Source organism: Trichomycterus rosablanca, chromosome 9, assembly GCF_030014385.1.
Source record: "Trichomycterus rosablanca isolate fTriRos1 chromosome 9, fTriRos1.hap1, whole genome shotgun sequence".
Taxonomy (NCBI): Eukaryota; Metazoa; Chordata; class Actinopteri; order Siluriformes; family Trichomycteridae; genus Trichomycterus; species Trichomycterus rosablanca.
The window spans coordinates 21,564,581-21,579,584 of record NC_085996.1 but is presented as its reverse complement, the minus strand read 5'-3'; the positions used below and the strand labels follow the sequence as shown (position 1 = coordinate 21,579,584).

The 15,004-nt window shown below is 41.4% G+C and overlaps 1 protein-coding gene across 6 annotated transcripts in view; it reads left to right on the top strand.

Annotated features, from left to right (window-relative positions):
• The window catches only part of pde4dip (phosphodiesterase 4D interacting protein), a 139,176-nt gene that overhangs the window by 74,199 nt on the left and 49,973 nt on the right, over window positions 1-15,004 (top strand). For all 6 annotated transcript variants that reach the window (XM_063002064.1, XM_063002061.1, XM_063002062.1 and 3 more), the window contains 10 exons: window positions 528-620; window positions 1,041-1,250; window positions 1,331-1,489; window positions 1,569-1,673; window positions 2,400-2,537; window positions 2,643-2,822; window positions 3,391-3,585; window positions 4,584-4,820; window positions 5,972-6,038; window positions 12,913-13,025. In XM_063002064.1, the coding sequence (XP_062858134.1) occupies window positions 528-620; window positions 1,041-1,250; window positions 1,331-1,489; window positions 1,569-1,673; window positions 2,400-2,537; window positions 2,643-2,822; window positions 3,391-3,585; window positions 4,584-4,820; window positions 5,972-6,038; window positions 12,913-13,025 (1,497 nt within the window). The remainder of the gene's footprint in view (window positions 1-527; window positions 621-1,040; window positions 1,251-1,330; window positions 1,490-1,568; window positions 1,674-2,399; window positions 2,538-2,642; window positions 2,823-3,390; window positions 3,586-4,583; window positions 4,821-5,971; window positions 6,039-12,912; window positions 13,026-15,004) is intronic.

Genomic DNA, 15,004 nt, shown 5'->3' with positions numbered 1-15,004 from the left:
AACTGACGTTAAATGGAAACTATTATGTTTTACTATTTCATTCATTTAAACATGATAATGAGTAATTGAATAAATGAGCAGATTTCAAATAATCAGGGCGACACGATGGCTCAGTGGGACGCACTGTCGCCTCACAGCGAGAAGGTCCTGGGTTCGATCCCCAGATGGGGCGGTCCAGGTCCTTTTTGTGTTAAGTTTGCATGTTCTCCCCGTGTGTGCGTGGGTTTCCTCTGGGAGCTCCGGTTTCCTCCCACAGTCCAAAGACATGCAAGTGAGGTGAATTAGAGATTTCAGATTGTCCATGACTGTGTTTGACATTAAAACTTGTGAACTGATGAATCTTGTGTAACGAATAACTACCGTTTCTGTCATGAATGTAAGCAAAGTGTAAAACATGACGTTAAAATCCTAATAAATAAACAAATCAAATACCCTGCAGTACCAGATATTGGTGTTTATGTTCATGTTACTCCAAAATGTGCAATGCCTGTGTCTTCTCAATCTTGTGTTTGTTTTTTTTGCACCAGGTTGCTGATTTGCAGCAATGCATTAAGGAGCAGAAGGAGCTTTTGATCTCTTTGAAGCAGCAGAACCAGCGACATGAGCTGCAACAGCGTAATGTGAGCTTTGTTATACATATTTGGACAGCATTTGAGGAATAATAATTTAAACACTAACACTAGAATGTGACAGTAAAAGTTTGAAAAATAGATAATAAGAAGAAACGTCTGCAATAAGGTGAGCATACAGATGTGTTATAGGTCACATAATGTGTAGCTAGACCTTTGTGCCAAACGACATGTAAAAAGATGCAAAGTACTGTTTGATCCAGGAGGTTTTTCTTTTTGATCTTAAGGACCAATAGCACCTGTTGGATTCAGATTCAGTTCTCAATGGTAATGAGCTGACATAATGGACCACTGCGCCACCTAAGCACTCCATCTTCAAATTGTTTGCTATAGCAATGTACTGCATAATGGACCACATTCTTCTTTGTAAGCTGTTACAAAGTGTGTAATTATGCCTATCTCTGCATGCAGATGTCCGGAGCAGTACCAGGCCAGCTGCAGGCGGAGCTCCTCCAGCTACAGGTTTCTTTATTTTCCACCCAGTTGGAGCTGCAGAGTATCCAACGAGCTCAGTGTCAGGCACAGAGGCGCGAGGAAGAAGCAGTCTATGCCAAGCAGCGTCTTCTTGCTGACCTCCAAAGCATTCAACATGATCGCCAGGAAACTCATAAACACAACCAGGTACACGCTTGGAAAGTACAAGTCTTTCTCTATCTGTTTCTCAGTCTTTGGATCACTTAATTTGTGATGTTATCTTTCAGGACCTGCAGGCTGCTCTGCAGAAAGCACATGCAGACCTGGAGCAAATAGAGGAGAGGTTAAATGAGGGAGTGGAGGAGAAGGAAAGAGAGATGGAGGAAAGAGAAAGAACCATCAGGGAGTTGAAGACCTCATTAGAACATAAAGAGAATCTGCTGCACGTAAGTACACACACATTGTGTCAAAAGAAATAAGATTTGGTATTTATGTTGTTTAATGATATTCACAAAACCTTCACAGGACTACACCCAACTGTTGGATGAACAGAAAGATTCAGCCGGAAACAGAGACATCCTCATTCACAAACTCAAGCTGCGCATTCGGGAGAGAGACCGAGCGCTGGAGGTATACACTCATGTACAAACAGATGTACTAATCAGAGATGTCTATTTTATGTAAGTAAAAGTTAGAAAACCAAAACTTAAGTACGAATCGCTGAATCAGTCCAGAAAGAAAACTCCCTCGGAGCAGGACAGGCCTGTTTCCATTTACAGTAATCCCTCCTCGATCGCGGGGGTTGCGTTCCAGAACCCTCCGCGAAAGGGGAAAATCCGCGAAGTAAAAACCATGTGTTTATATGGTTATTTTTATAACCCGATTCCATCGGCTTTAGCATCTTGTCATTAAAACCAATGGATTGAGGTAGCACAGCATGCTAACGTCAATATAACATTTCCCTTCATGTAACGATAACGGTTACATTTCCTGACAAGCCCGAACTTGCAAATAAAAACACTCGGTACAAGTTTATACAAGTTAAAAATCAGCAATATTTTATTTACGTTTGAAAAGAACTCCATTCGTTTGTCCGCACCGTCAGCCATGTTTGAACAGCCTCCTTATCGGGAGCGCGCACAGGATGACGTAAAATGCGTCTATGTAGAGAGAGAGCTAGCTTTTCGAACACACCCCCCTTGTCTGCAGAACTTGATCCATTGTGATCCATCACATCCCTGACCAGTAAAGCTGTGGTTAAAAAGGTTAAACGTAAACTGAGTTACAATGTGAATATAAATGGGATTTGATAAAACACAAAACATATGCGCATTATCATTGTGTTCTTATTTTAAGTGCGGGGTGGATGAGAGATTTATTTGTATGGAGCAAAAGGAGGCAGAAGTCCGCAAGCTACAGCTGCTTCTCCGTGAGAAGGAGAGAGACCTGCAGAAACTACGCTGTGTGCTCTCCAACAATGAGGAGACCATTACGGTATTAATCACCCTCCACCAGACACACACACACTTGTGTACAAAAATACAGCTTATTAGAGACTACATGCTTTATGAATGCTGTGTGTATATCCGTGTGTTTTAGAGTTTGGAGGTGCTGGTTCGTGGTAAAGCTCTAGAGCTGGAGCAGGTGAATGACGCCTGGAGAGGCAGCCAGCAAGTTCAGCGTGAATGTGAGAACAGAAACAACCGCAGCCTGAGAGAGAGAGACACACTCATCAGCCAGCTCCAAAATGCCCTGCACGCTCGTACCAAAGAGACTGAGGTACCTTGGCGTCTACATCAGCCTTTCTTATTTCATTTTCGTCATGGTCCGGTCGTAGATGATCTGGCTCTACCAGGAAAAAAAAACACAGGCAGAAACACTCTGGACAGGGCAGCAATTGCAGGGCTTTGGTCACCCCATCAAACAGACATAGCTAATCATGTCTGTGGTCTGTGTAGACTTTCGGCCAACCGATAGCACAGTTGACATTAGAACCACTTGGGCGCATTTTTTAAATCCATCCTTATTTTATTCATTTTCATGGTTTACCAATTGCAAAGTTGCAATTGTATATGACTAGATTGGGTGAAATAAAGAACAATTATTAAATAGAAAATCAAAAAAGTATGAATGACAAAATATTCCTCATTAAAATCATACACCGAAGCTGTTTGGTCTCAGGATGGAGCCTGCACATGTGGATGTATGTACGTATAATGATTTGGATACTTTCCCATCATGTCCCAGTACAAAGGTGGACATCTGCCAATCACACATTTAACCAATTAAAGCTTTATTCTCTCAAAATGATCTGTGAAGTAAACCTCTCTCTGTCTACTATTCCTAGGAGCTAAAGGCAGCTCTCCTCAGCAAAGTGTCGTTGGGTTCCGGTGATGTTGTGAAGATGCTCAAGACTCAGCTGCAGCTAAAGGAACGACTGTTTCAGGAGCTGTTGGCTGAGCATAGCCACCAGGCCCAAGACTACAGCACACACATCCAGGAGCTGCTCAATGACATCCGCACCAGAGAGCAGTACATCAAGGTGACTGACCACCGGTTCTGCTTGAAAAAAGTTTTTAGTTCATATTTACCTTAATCTTATTTGCCGCGAAGAATTCATTAGCCACTGTATCCTGGTCAGGGGTGTGGCAGGTCTGGTTGGAAAACACTAGACACTAGTGTAGTCTCTAGACTCTGGACAGGGCACCAATAAATCATAGGGCTTCAGCAAAGTCACACACCTGATCAGGCAGTTTTTATGTCAGCTTCTTCTTTTTTTTCTATTTATTTATTTTTTTGTCCCTTTTTCTCCAGATTTAGTGTAGCCAATTAGTCCTCCGCAGCTGGTGATCCTGATGGTCAATTTTGTCTGCTGCAGGCACCGCCAGTTGTGCCCGCTAGACGGCGCCCAGCGGACTGGTAGCGGAGCCGAGTTTCAAACCGGGGAGTTTAGAATCCCAGCACTGGCGTGCTAGCGGAATATACCGCTGCGCCACCTGGGTGCCTATCAGATGCGCTTATTGGCACTGAAAGCACACTGACAAGGGCACCTCACAATGGCTAGGCTGTTTGGTCATTCACCCTCAAATCATAGCCAATTATGTTTGTGTAGCGTATTTTACCAATGCGCCACCTGTGCACCCTGATTCCCTTCATTATTTCTTATTATTTAACATTTTATGTGACTTTTATAACTTGATGTAATCCATGCAAACTGAGTGGGCACCAGTAAAGCGACTACGCCTTTCCACTAGATTAATCACTAATTAATGCCACAGCCGTCCGCTGCCAGAAGTCCACAGAGAATTATTTCTACCCTATCAATGACAATGACACCAACTAGTATTAGGCAGCTAGGAATTAACACCCACTTCAAAAATATTTATTATCCATATAAGCTTGCATAAGCTGCAGTTTTATTGTGTGTACGTATATTCAGGAAGACTCACTAGTGGTTACAATGAAATTATAACATAATGGGGTTCAAATGCCAGTGAAAGAAACTAATGACTTTTTCTGACTCTAAAATGTATTTCCCAGGATTCCGCAGAACGCACAGGTCATGTGATGGAAGAGCAGGTTGCTCGTCTGCGGGAGCTGCGCAGGCAGGTTGTGTCAGGAAGAGGCATATCACAGAACACATCAGAACTTCCTGAAGATGCCCAGTGCCTCCAAGAGGAACTTCGACTGGTGCTTTCCAGAGAAAAAGAGGCTCAAAGAGAGCTGTCTGTTCTGCGCTGCACACTAGCCAGAATCCAGGAGCAACTGAACCATAAGGTCAGCACCAATGTATAAACCAGCACTGTCTGTAAACTTGCGCATATTGGTAAGTGGCATATAAATGCAGGGTTTTAATTTGGCTTGTCTGTTACGCCATTCAAATAGCAAGTTGATTAACAGAGAAGGCTTCTCACAAGACTTTGAAGTATGTCTGTGGGAATTTGTGCCATTCTAAAAAAAAATGTTTATCCAAACCGATTTACAATTGTAGCTGAATGCAGTGCAGACCATTGAGGGTTAGGGAAATTGCTCAGGGGCTGTAACAACTTGGTGGTTGTGGGGCTTGACCTATCTACCTTTGGGACAGTGGTCCAGTAGCTGCACGATCAGTTCTCTTACTTACTATTAAGAGGACATTCATTTCATTTTTTTCACCCTTGTGTGAGGTCCAGTAAGCCAATATTATACAGATAAATGTGTGTGTGTGTGTGTGTGTGTGTGTGTGTGTGTGTGTGTGTGTGTAACTACTGACTGCCAATCTGTTGCTCTGTATACTGTCACCCCCTTGCACCCCATTAATCAATTGAAAGGGATTCGCATTGAACACCCACTGACCAGATGATGTTTGGTGAGACAGTTTTCATCACTGCAATTATTAACATGGTTATAACATGGTAGTTGATGTTGTGCTGGTATTAGTGTAGCAGGTGCAGCACCTCACTGTCAATACTGGGAGGAGAATAAAGAAAATATATAGCTGAAAACACCTGGCCATAAAAGACTATATGAAGATTAACACACATTGTGCATTAAAACAGCTCTATGCCAACACAGAGCTAAGTGGGCATGTTTGTAATAAAGAGGCCAGGAAGTCCCACTAACTTTGCAGCAAATTATACACTCACACCAAAACAAAAAACAGAACCATGGCTTTACCATGCATGCGTAATTGCAGTGCTATGGTGGTATCTTGTAATGGATAAATGGGGTTCAGGGGGCGACAAAGTGCACAAAGCAACAGATGTGCTATATATAAATACATATACGCGTATGTATATATATTAGCTGCCAACACAACAGAGTTACTGGGTGCAGGAATAAAGTGATGACAGTTCTGTGTTCTTTTATGTCTATGTATTTATGAATGCCCTATTATTACCTTATACTCTGCACTACACTGTGGTCTTGTTCCTTTCTCTCTTTAACAGGCCAGCCAGGAGTGTTTGGCATCAGAGGAGATGGAGCAGACAGCCAGCTCTCAGGCTGATACTGGAGGTGGGCATGAAGACACTCGGCTATGATTTGCCCTCCTGTGTTAAAGGGATGATTGTATGTTTTGCTAACATGCTGCCTTAATAGTCAGTACCTGCCATTACAAAGAATGAACACAATGCTACCAATAATATGCATGGCTTGAGCTAAACACAATTGCATTCCAATTTGCATGTAGGTCATGTTATTATATTCCTAGGTTAAGGATCAAGTTGTCCTCTTTTGCATTAAATTAGTGTTTGTTTTGACGTTATGGTTTTTTAAGCCAAAAATGTAGCTATAATTATCCTATAGAGTTATAATTCCAGTGCAGACTATTGAATGTGCATAAGATAAATTATATAGTCATCTAAATAATTAGGATTTATTAGGAAAAATAAATCATCATAAAACTAAAAAACGATTTTTTTTTTTGTTATAATTAAGGATATTAATCATTCCAAACACCCAGCCTGGGAACTACTGGGATCTTGTTACTGATCAATAAGGCTGCTATTTGTGTGCTCATAATTGCAGGCAGAAAAAAAATCGAAGTTGTTGCAAGTACAACAGTATTTTTACTGCTTTTAAAGTTAGAAAAATGTGGAGTTGTGTTGGTATGATTGTGTTGGGTTATTCTCAGATAATAATACAAGCACCGTTTTGTTCCCGAGCTAAAACATTGACTGACCGCCCACAAAATTAGCAATATGCTGACACAGTCTAGGTTAGTTTCTTATCTGTAATCACTGTCTGTGGTGAGCCAGGCATGTTTTCTCTGTGTCTGTCTGGAATTTCTAACATACTTTGGTTTTCCTCCACCTTTCAAAACTATGCAGGTTGATTGGCTGCTCTAAATTGCCTATAGGTGTAAGTAAGCAGGTAAGTGTGCAAGCGTGTGATGCCTTACGATGGATTGCCACTGTCCAGGATGTTTTCACACCAAGTCAAGTGTATGCTGACCCACAGCGGCCCTGTCCAGGATTGAGCTGTTAATGAAAAATTAATATGAATAGCAGTAAAGGCCAAACTGAAGAAATGGTGGCTGTGTAATCCTGGGTTGGGTTAGATCGTCGCCTGGTATCACTGTCTGACCAGCAGAAAGCTGTTAGTGTAAGTAAAGAAATGAATGGTCTTACCAAGAAATAATGCGTGCACCTGCACAAAACACTGAGCTCTTAGCAGCAAGGTAGGTATGACCGGATTGTTTAATGTACTGAATGTTTTTTTTATGTGTTTGAGACTGTTTAATCTGGTGAGCTTGAACTTGAAAAACCTGAATGTACCTAATTTAAGTTTATTTATAACTGTGCACCAACCCTGTTGAATAGAAGTAAATGTGTCATAAATGTATTAATGGTGTTTGTTTTAATTAACAAGAGCTTATTGGAAAAGTTGTTTGTAATATCTGGTCCTTTATGGCTGCACCACAATATGAAAGCCTTCCACCACTGTGCAAACCCCAAAACACTTCTGCTTGTCTAAGACGGATTGTTAAACAAGTTGCAGGGGTGAAGACATTAGCACAACTTTATTGAAAACTGATACAAACAGGCAAAGCGGGGAACAAGGTAGACACAGAGGACAAGAAATAAGGTTAACACACTTGACAAAACACTATGAACACTAGGAGAAGCTACACTATGAGCATGGATCTCTAGGGTAAAGGATAGGTCTATGCTAATGCTAAATGCTAACTATGGCTTGGAAACACGTAAATATATATCCCTTAACTATTTGTCCAGAACTAAACTAAAACAAGAATGGTATTTCCTGAGCAAACAAGGACCTAATGGATAACAAGGACACAAGGGGCAAGACACTATGGGAAAACCAAGCCTTGAACAAGCACAAACCAATGGTTATGACAAATAAAAGACAACAATGACTATGACCGACAAGGACTAAGTATATACAATAGCTATGCAATAAGTTGCAAGAATATAAAGGGTATACTAAAGCTAGGCTAGAACAAGGAACATGGATATCAAGGGTATACTAAAGCTAGGCTAGAACAAGGAACATGGATATCAAGGGTATACTAAAGCTAGGCTAGAACAAGGAACATGGATATCAAGGGTATAGTAAAGCTAGGCTAGAACAAGGAACATGGATATCAAGAGTATAGTAAAGCTAGGCTAGAACAAGGAACATGGATATCAAGGGTATAGTAAAGCTAGACTAGAACAAGGAACATGGATATCAAGAGTATAGTAAAGCTAGACTAGAACAAGGAACATGGATATCAAGAGTATAGTAAAGCTAGACTAGAACAAGGAACATGGATATCAAGAGTATAGTAAAGCTAGGCTAGAACAAGGAACATGGATATCAAGAGTATAGTAAAGCTAGACTAGAACAAGGAACATGGATATCAAGGGTATACTAAAGCTAGGCTAGAACAAGGAACATGGATATCAAGAGTATAGTAAAGCTAGGCTAGAACAAGGAACATGGATATCAAGGATATAGTAAAGCTAGGCTAGAACAAGGAACATGGATATCAAGAGTATACTAAAGCTAGGCTAGAACAAGGAACATGGATATCAAGGGTATAGTAAAGCTAGGCTATAACAAGGAACATGGATATCAAGGGTATAGTAAAGCTAGGCTAGAACAAGGAACATGGATATCAAGGGTATAGTAAAGCTAGGCTAGAACAAGGAACATGGATATCAAGGGTATAGTAAAGCTAGACTAGAACAAGGAACATGGATATCAAGGGTATAGTAAAGCTAGACTAGAACAAGGAACATGGATATCAAGAGTATAGTAAAGCTAGGCTAGAACAAGGAACATGGATATCAAGGGTATAGTAAAGCTAGACTAGAACAAGGAACATGGATATCAAGAGTATAGTAAAGCTAGACTAGAACAAGGAACATGGATATCAAGAGTATAGTAAAGCTAGACTAGAACAAGGAACATGGATATCAAGAGTATAGTAAAGCTAGACTAGAACAAGGAACATGGATATCAAGAGTATAGTAAAGCTAGGCTAGAACAAGGAACATGGATATCAAGGGTATAGTAAAGCTAGACTAGAACAAGGAACATGGATATCAAGGGTATAGTAAAGCTAGACTAGAACAAGGAACATGGATATCAAGGGTATAGTAAAGCTAGGCTAGAACAAGGAACATGGATATCAAGAGTATAGTAAAGCTAGACTAGAACAAGAACATGGATATCAAGATTATTCTAAAGCTAGAGTAGAACAAGGAACATGGATATCAAGATTATTCTAAAGCTAGAGTAGAACAAGGTACAAGAATCTTAAGGCTAGACTGTGGCTAGGCTATAACAAGGTACAAAGACTATCATAACTTTTAACAAGGGTTTGCGCCAAGGGCCTATGGGAAACTTATACACCTGACTGATTGATTGATTGATTGATTGATTTTATTGAACCATTTCACATTTTCTAAATACAGGGGTTGGACAAAATAACTGAAACACCTGGTTTTAGACCACAATAATTTATTAGTATGGTGTAGGGCCTCCTTTTGCGGTCAATACAGCGTCAATTCGTCTTGGAAATGACATATACAAGTCCTGCACAGTGGTCAGAGGGATTTTAAGCCATTCTTCTTGCAGGATAGTGGCCAGGTCACTACGTGATGCTGGTGGAGGAAAACGAAGGAGGAAGGCCATGGGAGATGTTCAACTTCACTTTCATGTTCATCAAACCAATCTTTCACCAGTCTTGCTGTGTGTATTGGTGCATTGTCATCCTGATACACGGCACCGCCATTGGATGCACATGGTCCTCCAGAATGGTTCGGTAGTCCTTGGCAGTGACGCGCCCATCTAGCACAAGTATTGGGCCAAGGGAATGCCATGATATGGCAGCCCAAACCATCACTGATCCACCCCCATGCTTCACTCTGGGCATGCAACAGTCTGGGTGGTACGCTTCTTTGGGGCTTCTCCACACCGTAACTCTCCCGGATGTGGGGAAAACAGTAAAGGTGGACTCATCAGAGAACAATACATGTTTCACATTGTCCACAGCCCAAGATTTGCGCTCCTTGCACCATTGAAACCGACGTTTGGCATTGGCACGAGTGACCAAAGGTTTGGCTATAGCAGCCCGGCCGTGTATATTGACCCTGTGGAGCTCCCGACGGACAGTTCTGGTGGAAACAGGAGAGTTGAGGTGCACATTTAATTCTGCCGTGATTTGGGCAGCCGTGGTTTTATGTTTTTTGGATACAATCCGGGTTAGCACCCGAACATCCCTTTCAGACAGCTTCCTCTTGCGTCCACAGTTAATCCTGTTGGATGTGGTTTGTCCTTCTTGGTGGTATGCTGACATTACCCTGGATACCGTGGCTCTTGATACATCACAAAGACTTGCTGTCTTGGTCACAGATGCGCCAGCAAGACGTGCACCAACAATTTGTCCTCTTTTGAACTCTGGTATGTCACCCATAATGTTGTGTGCATTGCAATATTTTGAGCAAAACTGTGCTCTTACCCTGCTAATTGAACCTTCACACTCTGCTCTTACTGGTGCAATGTGCAATTAATGAAGATTGGCCACCAGACTGGTCCAATTTAGCCATGAAACCTCCCACACTAAAATGACAGGTGTTTCAGTTATTTTGTCCAACCCCTGTAGATGCAATGCCTCTTATAAGAGACAATCATTGTATAACAAGGAACATGTGGTGATCATGAACATGAGAGTAAATCAGTGCACTGGGGCAGAGACAAGGGAGGCGTGGAACAAAAAGACAAACATGATTCCAGAACTGAGGGGGCGTCGCCCATAAACAAAACACAGCAATCATGTGTTCCGGGAGCCAGGCGAAGCTGGAACTATGACATTTTATTTTACTTCACACACCTTACTTTGGTTGTTTTTTTACACTTTACACCTTTCAGGGCAAACTGTATATTTTTCCAGCTGTTCAGAAGCAACCTTTTGGGTTTTTTCCCTCTTCTCAATGTCAGAAGCACAACCACTGTCTAAGATGAGTCATCCCGATAAACTATCCTTTAAATGATCCTGGTTTAAATTCGTCAGGTTTTTACATTATTTGAACAAACATCCCCTTTGCAAGGTTTGAAGATATGAACCTAATTGCAGAACAGGCAGAATAATACTGCGGTTATGCAAAACTACAAAAAGAACCAGTAGCCAAAATAACAGAAAATGAAACCAAAAAGGAAACCAAACCAAGATCTGTGGCCCAAAGTGGAAAGATCATGGAACAGATAGGTGAGCACATAAGTGGAGTAGGAAATATCACATTCCACATGCTCCCCCCACAGGGACATAAGCCCAGGCTGCCCCAGCAAACATTCACACAATGTTCTGAAGGTAGATGAAACCGTAGTTTTTCTTTCGCAACCTTTTAAGACCTTATCCCATCTGTGAAGCATGTTGGAGGTTTTATTATGGTTCATTATGGTTCATGGCCACCTTGCAATCACTAATAAAACAGTAATTTGTAGAAGACAGTAATTTGTAGCAATATTTTAAATATGAATATCCTTCTAGCCATCTATCACCTTTTAAGTGTCATAGAAGATGATCAAAAGAATGAAATGATTTTCCAATACAAAAGTCAGGATCTTAAGAGGGCTGCTACAGGTAATCGTATTCTTCTAGAGAATATCCTACCAGTTTCCACATGCTTTTTTTAAAGCCCAGACTATAAGAAAACAGCAAAAACATGAAGGTACAATCGTTTTAGGGTAAATTTATTTAACCATCAAACCCTATTGCATAGGTCTGAAATGCCATAATTCAGGTGATTCCAAAACATTTGTAAAAAAAAAAAAAAAGGTTCACAACTTATTTCTGTATACTAGAGACAAAAAGTACAAAGTTTATACCAGAGGTATAAACCTGCTAGCCCACTAATGCTTAGATCCAGGGTTCAAATCTCAAAGCTGCTACTGGGCAGTCATGTGTGTACACACATGATGTCTGAGAGGGAGGGGTGGCCAAACAGCCTGGCCATTGGGAGGTGCACTAATCAGTGTGCTCCCAGTGCTGGTCCCAAGTCCAGATAAAAATAAGGAGGGTTGCATCAGGAAGGGTATTTGACGTAAAAACTGTGACAAATTAGGTATAGCCACTGTAGTGAGCTATAAATATGGTAGCAGGCAAAGAAAGAAGGGAAAATCTGTACTGATGTTGACCTCCACTCTGACTGAGGAGAGCCATGACTAACACACGCCCCCCTCCGACACGTGTGCAGTAGCCGACTGTATCTTTTCACCTGCACGAGGTGGGTTCATATGTGGACCAGCTTTGTGTATGTAAAGACACACCCTGATCTCACTTTATCCCTTGTTTCTTTGCAGGCGCCATCAATCAGCCAGCAGAGGTTGTACTTGCATTAGTTATGTGGAATCCCTTTCGGAACCCTTTCTTAAACAACAAGCCAATTGTTGTTCGTGTGGGCGCTCAGCCTACCAGTAGCAGAGGAAAGATTCTAACCGACAAGTTTGAGATGTCAGCTCTGGTGTGCTAGCGAGTGCCCCAATACGCTGCTTTTTATAACAAGCTACATTTTAGAAAATGAAAATTGCTAGTTAAAAAATATTTTCTGCTTCTTTTTATTGTTTATTTTTAACAAAGAAATTAATAAAAAGTTCCACACAAAATAATGCCATTTAAATAGCCTTAGCCATTAAAATGAATAAAAAGACAGCTCTGATATATCTACTGTATACAAAATAAACATCCCCATGTGGAGCATAGATATTTAGAAGGTTTGCACAGTGGGCAATGGGCTGTAGTGTTTCAGTAAGTGGAGATGCTCTGGGTGGTCATGTCTTAATGTCTCCATTGTGATGAATGCTGTGTCAGTATGTGATTTTATTGCAAGCATGTGGGTATAAGTGTAGCTGTACTAACACTTCTGCACTATCATCCCAGACTCCACCACAGATGAGGACCTGGAGAAGGATGACAGCAGTAGTGAAATAGCTGAGAGCACAGAGGAAGATGAGCACTGCAGAGGAACAGCACAGGCTCTGGTTAATACCCAGGTAGACTGAACACCACAAATCCACCTATACACTGTTTATTCAGCATGAAGTTGTACATTAGCCCTGGAACATGGATTGTAACTCACTAACAGACTCAGTTACTAATTTTCACATGTACAATTAGGCAATTAGTAGGGTAAAGCTTTAACACAAGGGTTTCTATTTTACTTGCATAGACTTTGTGTGCATAGTTGGTGAATAGCATGAAACTGGCATGACCCTGCAGCAGCAGCATTTACCAGATGCACATATGCACTCGTAGACCTAAATGTACTAAGGGCCTGTGGGCATAAAAACAAAGGGAGAATTGTGTAAGGTGATTTGCTAAGGCTTTGCTGAGGACTGCTTAATTTGAATAAGCTAAAGTCATGGAGATTGCATATTGCAGCTTTGGGGGGAGACCCTGTCTGACCTTCCCTCTTCCCTCACAGTGGTGTCCTAGCACATTACCACAGTGCCACACAGTTCTTCTTTAGGGAGAAAGAAAATACACTGTTTGCATGAATGAAAATAGATTTCTTTAATAACAGCAGTGAAATTATGTGGAATGTAAGTCATTAAAAATAAATAATTAGGAAAAGGCAGGTATTGAGCTGATGCACAATTTGCATAATCACCAAGTACTTGAAAAGAGAATCAGGTTAAGCTAAAATTCAAACACGAAATGTGGACTTTTAGAAATCAGTAACTTAGTAACTTAGGCCGAACAGCCTAGCCCTTAAGAGGTGCACTTTGTTTTAAAGTTAAAATAAGGAAGGTTGCATCAGGATCAGGCATAAAATCTGTGCCAAATCAAGTACAGTTATCCAGAAAAACTAAAACATTTAAATATGAAGTCATATGAAGTCCTCGCTCTCGTGGAAGACGGACGCACTTTTCCCTCCTCCTCCCTTATCTTCCCTGCTTGGCTTCTACTGTATCGTATTGTCTTGTCTACTCTACTCTACAGAGATTTTCTTAGCACAGCTCCTCAAAGAACAAATTATGGAATTGGTTAAATGGTCTCTGAATGCTATTGACACCATCTTCTCATCGAGAAGTTCGGGTTCGGGGGAACCCACATGCCCCGACGGAACGCAGATGGCAGGATGGACTTGTGGGAGAAGTGGAGGGTCGTGTGCCTGGCACCTCTTTCGTTGGAGGACGTAGAGGATGTTTACCTATTCGGAACTTTGATTGTGGGGTTTTTGCTGATTGGACTAGGCTTTGCCCTGCTGTATCGGGAAATTAAAAGAGTTGGGTCAGTTGTCAAAGGTCCCCAGAAACTGCCCAATTTGATTGATATGGTGGGCAGAGCCGTTAGAACTCAGACTGTGAATGTAAATCGCAATATGGATTCCATCTTGGAGAAACTAACGGCTTTGCGAAATGAGATGAACCAGAGACGCATTAATTCTGAGAGTTTGTGTTAAATTTTTATTAGGGCTCAGACAAAACAAGTAATTTCTGCTCTTGGCTCCCCTGTTATCAGCAACGGCCTCGCTGATAAGTAAATTCCTGCAGAGGATCTGCTGCGACGTACCTACCCCCCCTTCACTGACTGTTTTTTATTCTGGGCAGTAAGAGCTGTAAACAGCCATGTTATCGCGAACTTTTGTACAGACTTTTTCTTGTTGCAGGAATGGAGGACTGACAGAACTTTCCTAACCCCAACCAACGTCTCCACTCTCAGCTTCATTCCACCACTATGGTAGGACGGGTCTGTAGCGCGCGCTGGTATGGCTGCGAATCGCCGGATGGCTGCCTCCCGTAGTGGTTACTTTTTCACATCCCCACATCCCTAACCCGTGGCTGGTTGTGTGATTATGTTATGTTATGTTTATATGTGCTCCTTAAGGGAACACAATCTGGTTGCTGGTTTTTTTTATCTCCTACTTTCCCTATGTGTTTATTATTTCTTGTTTTCTTATCCTGTCTTCCTGTCCTGTCTCTCCCTTGTCATTGAATGTTCTAGACAGGTTGATGGTTAATTTTGCTGT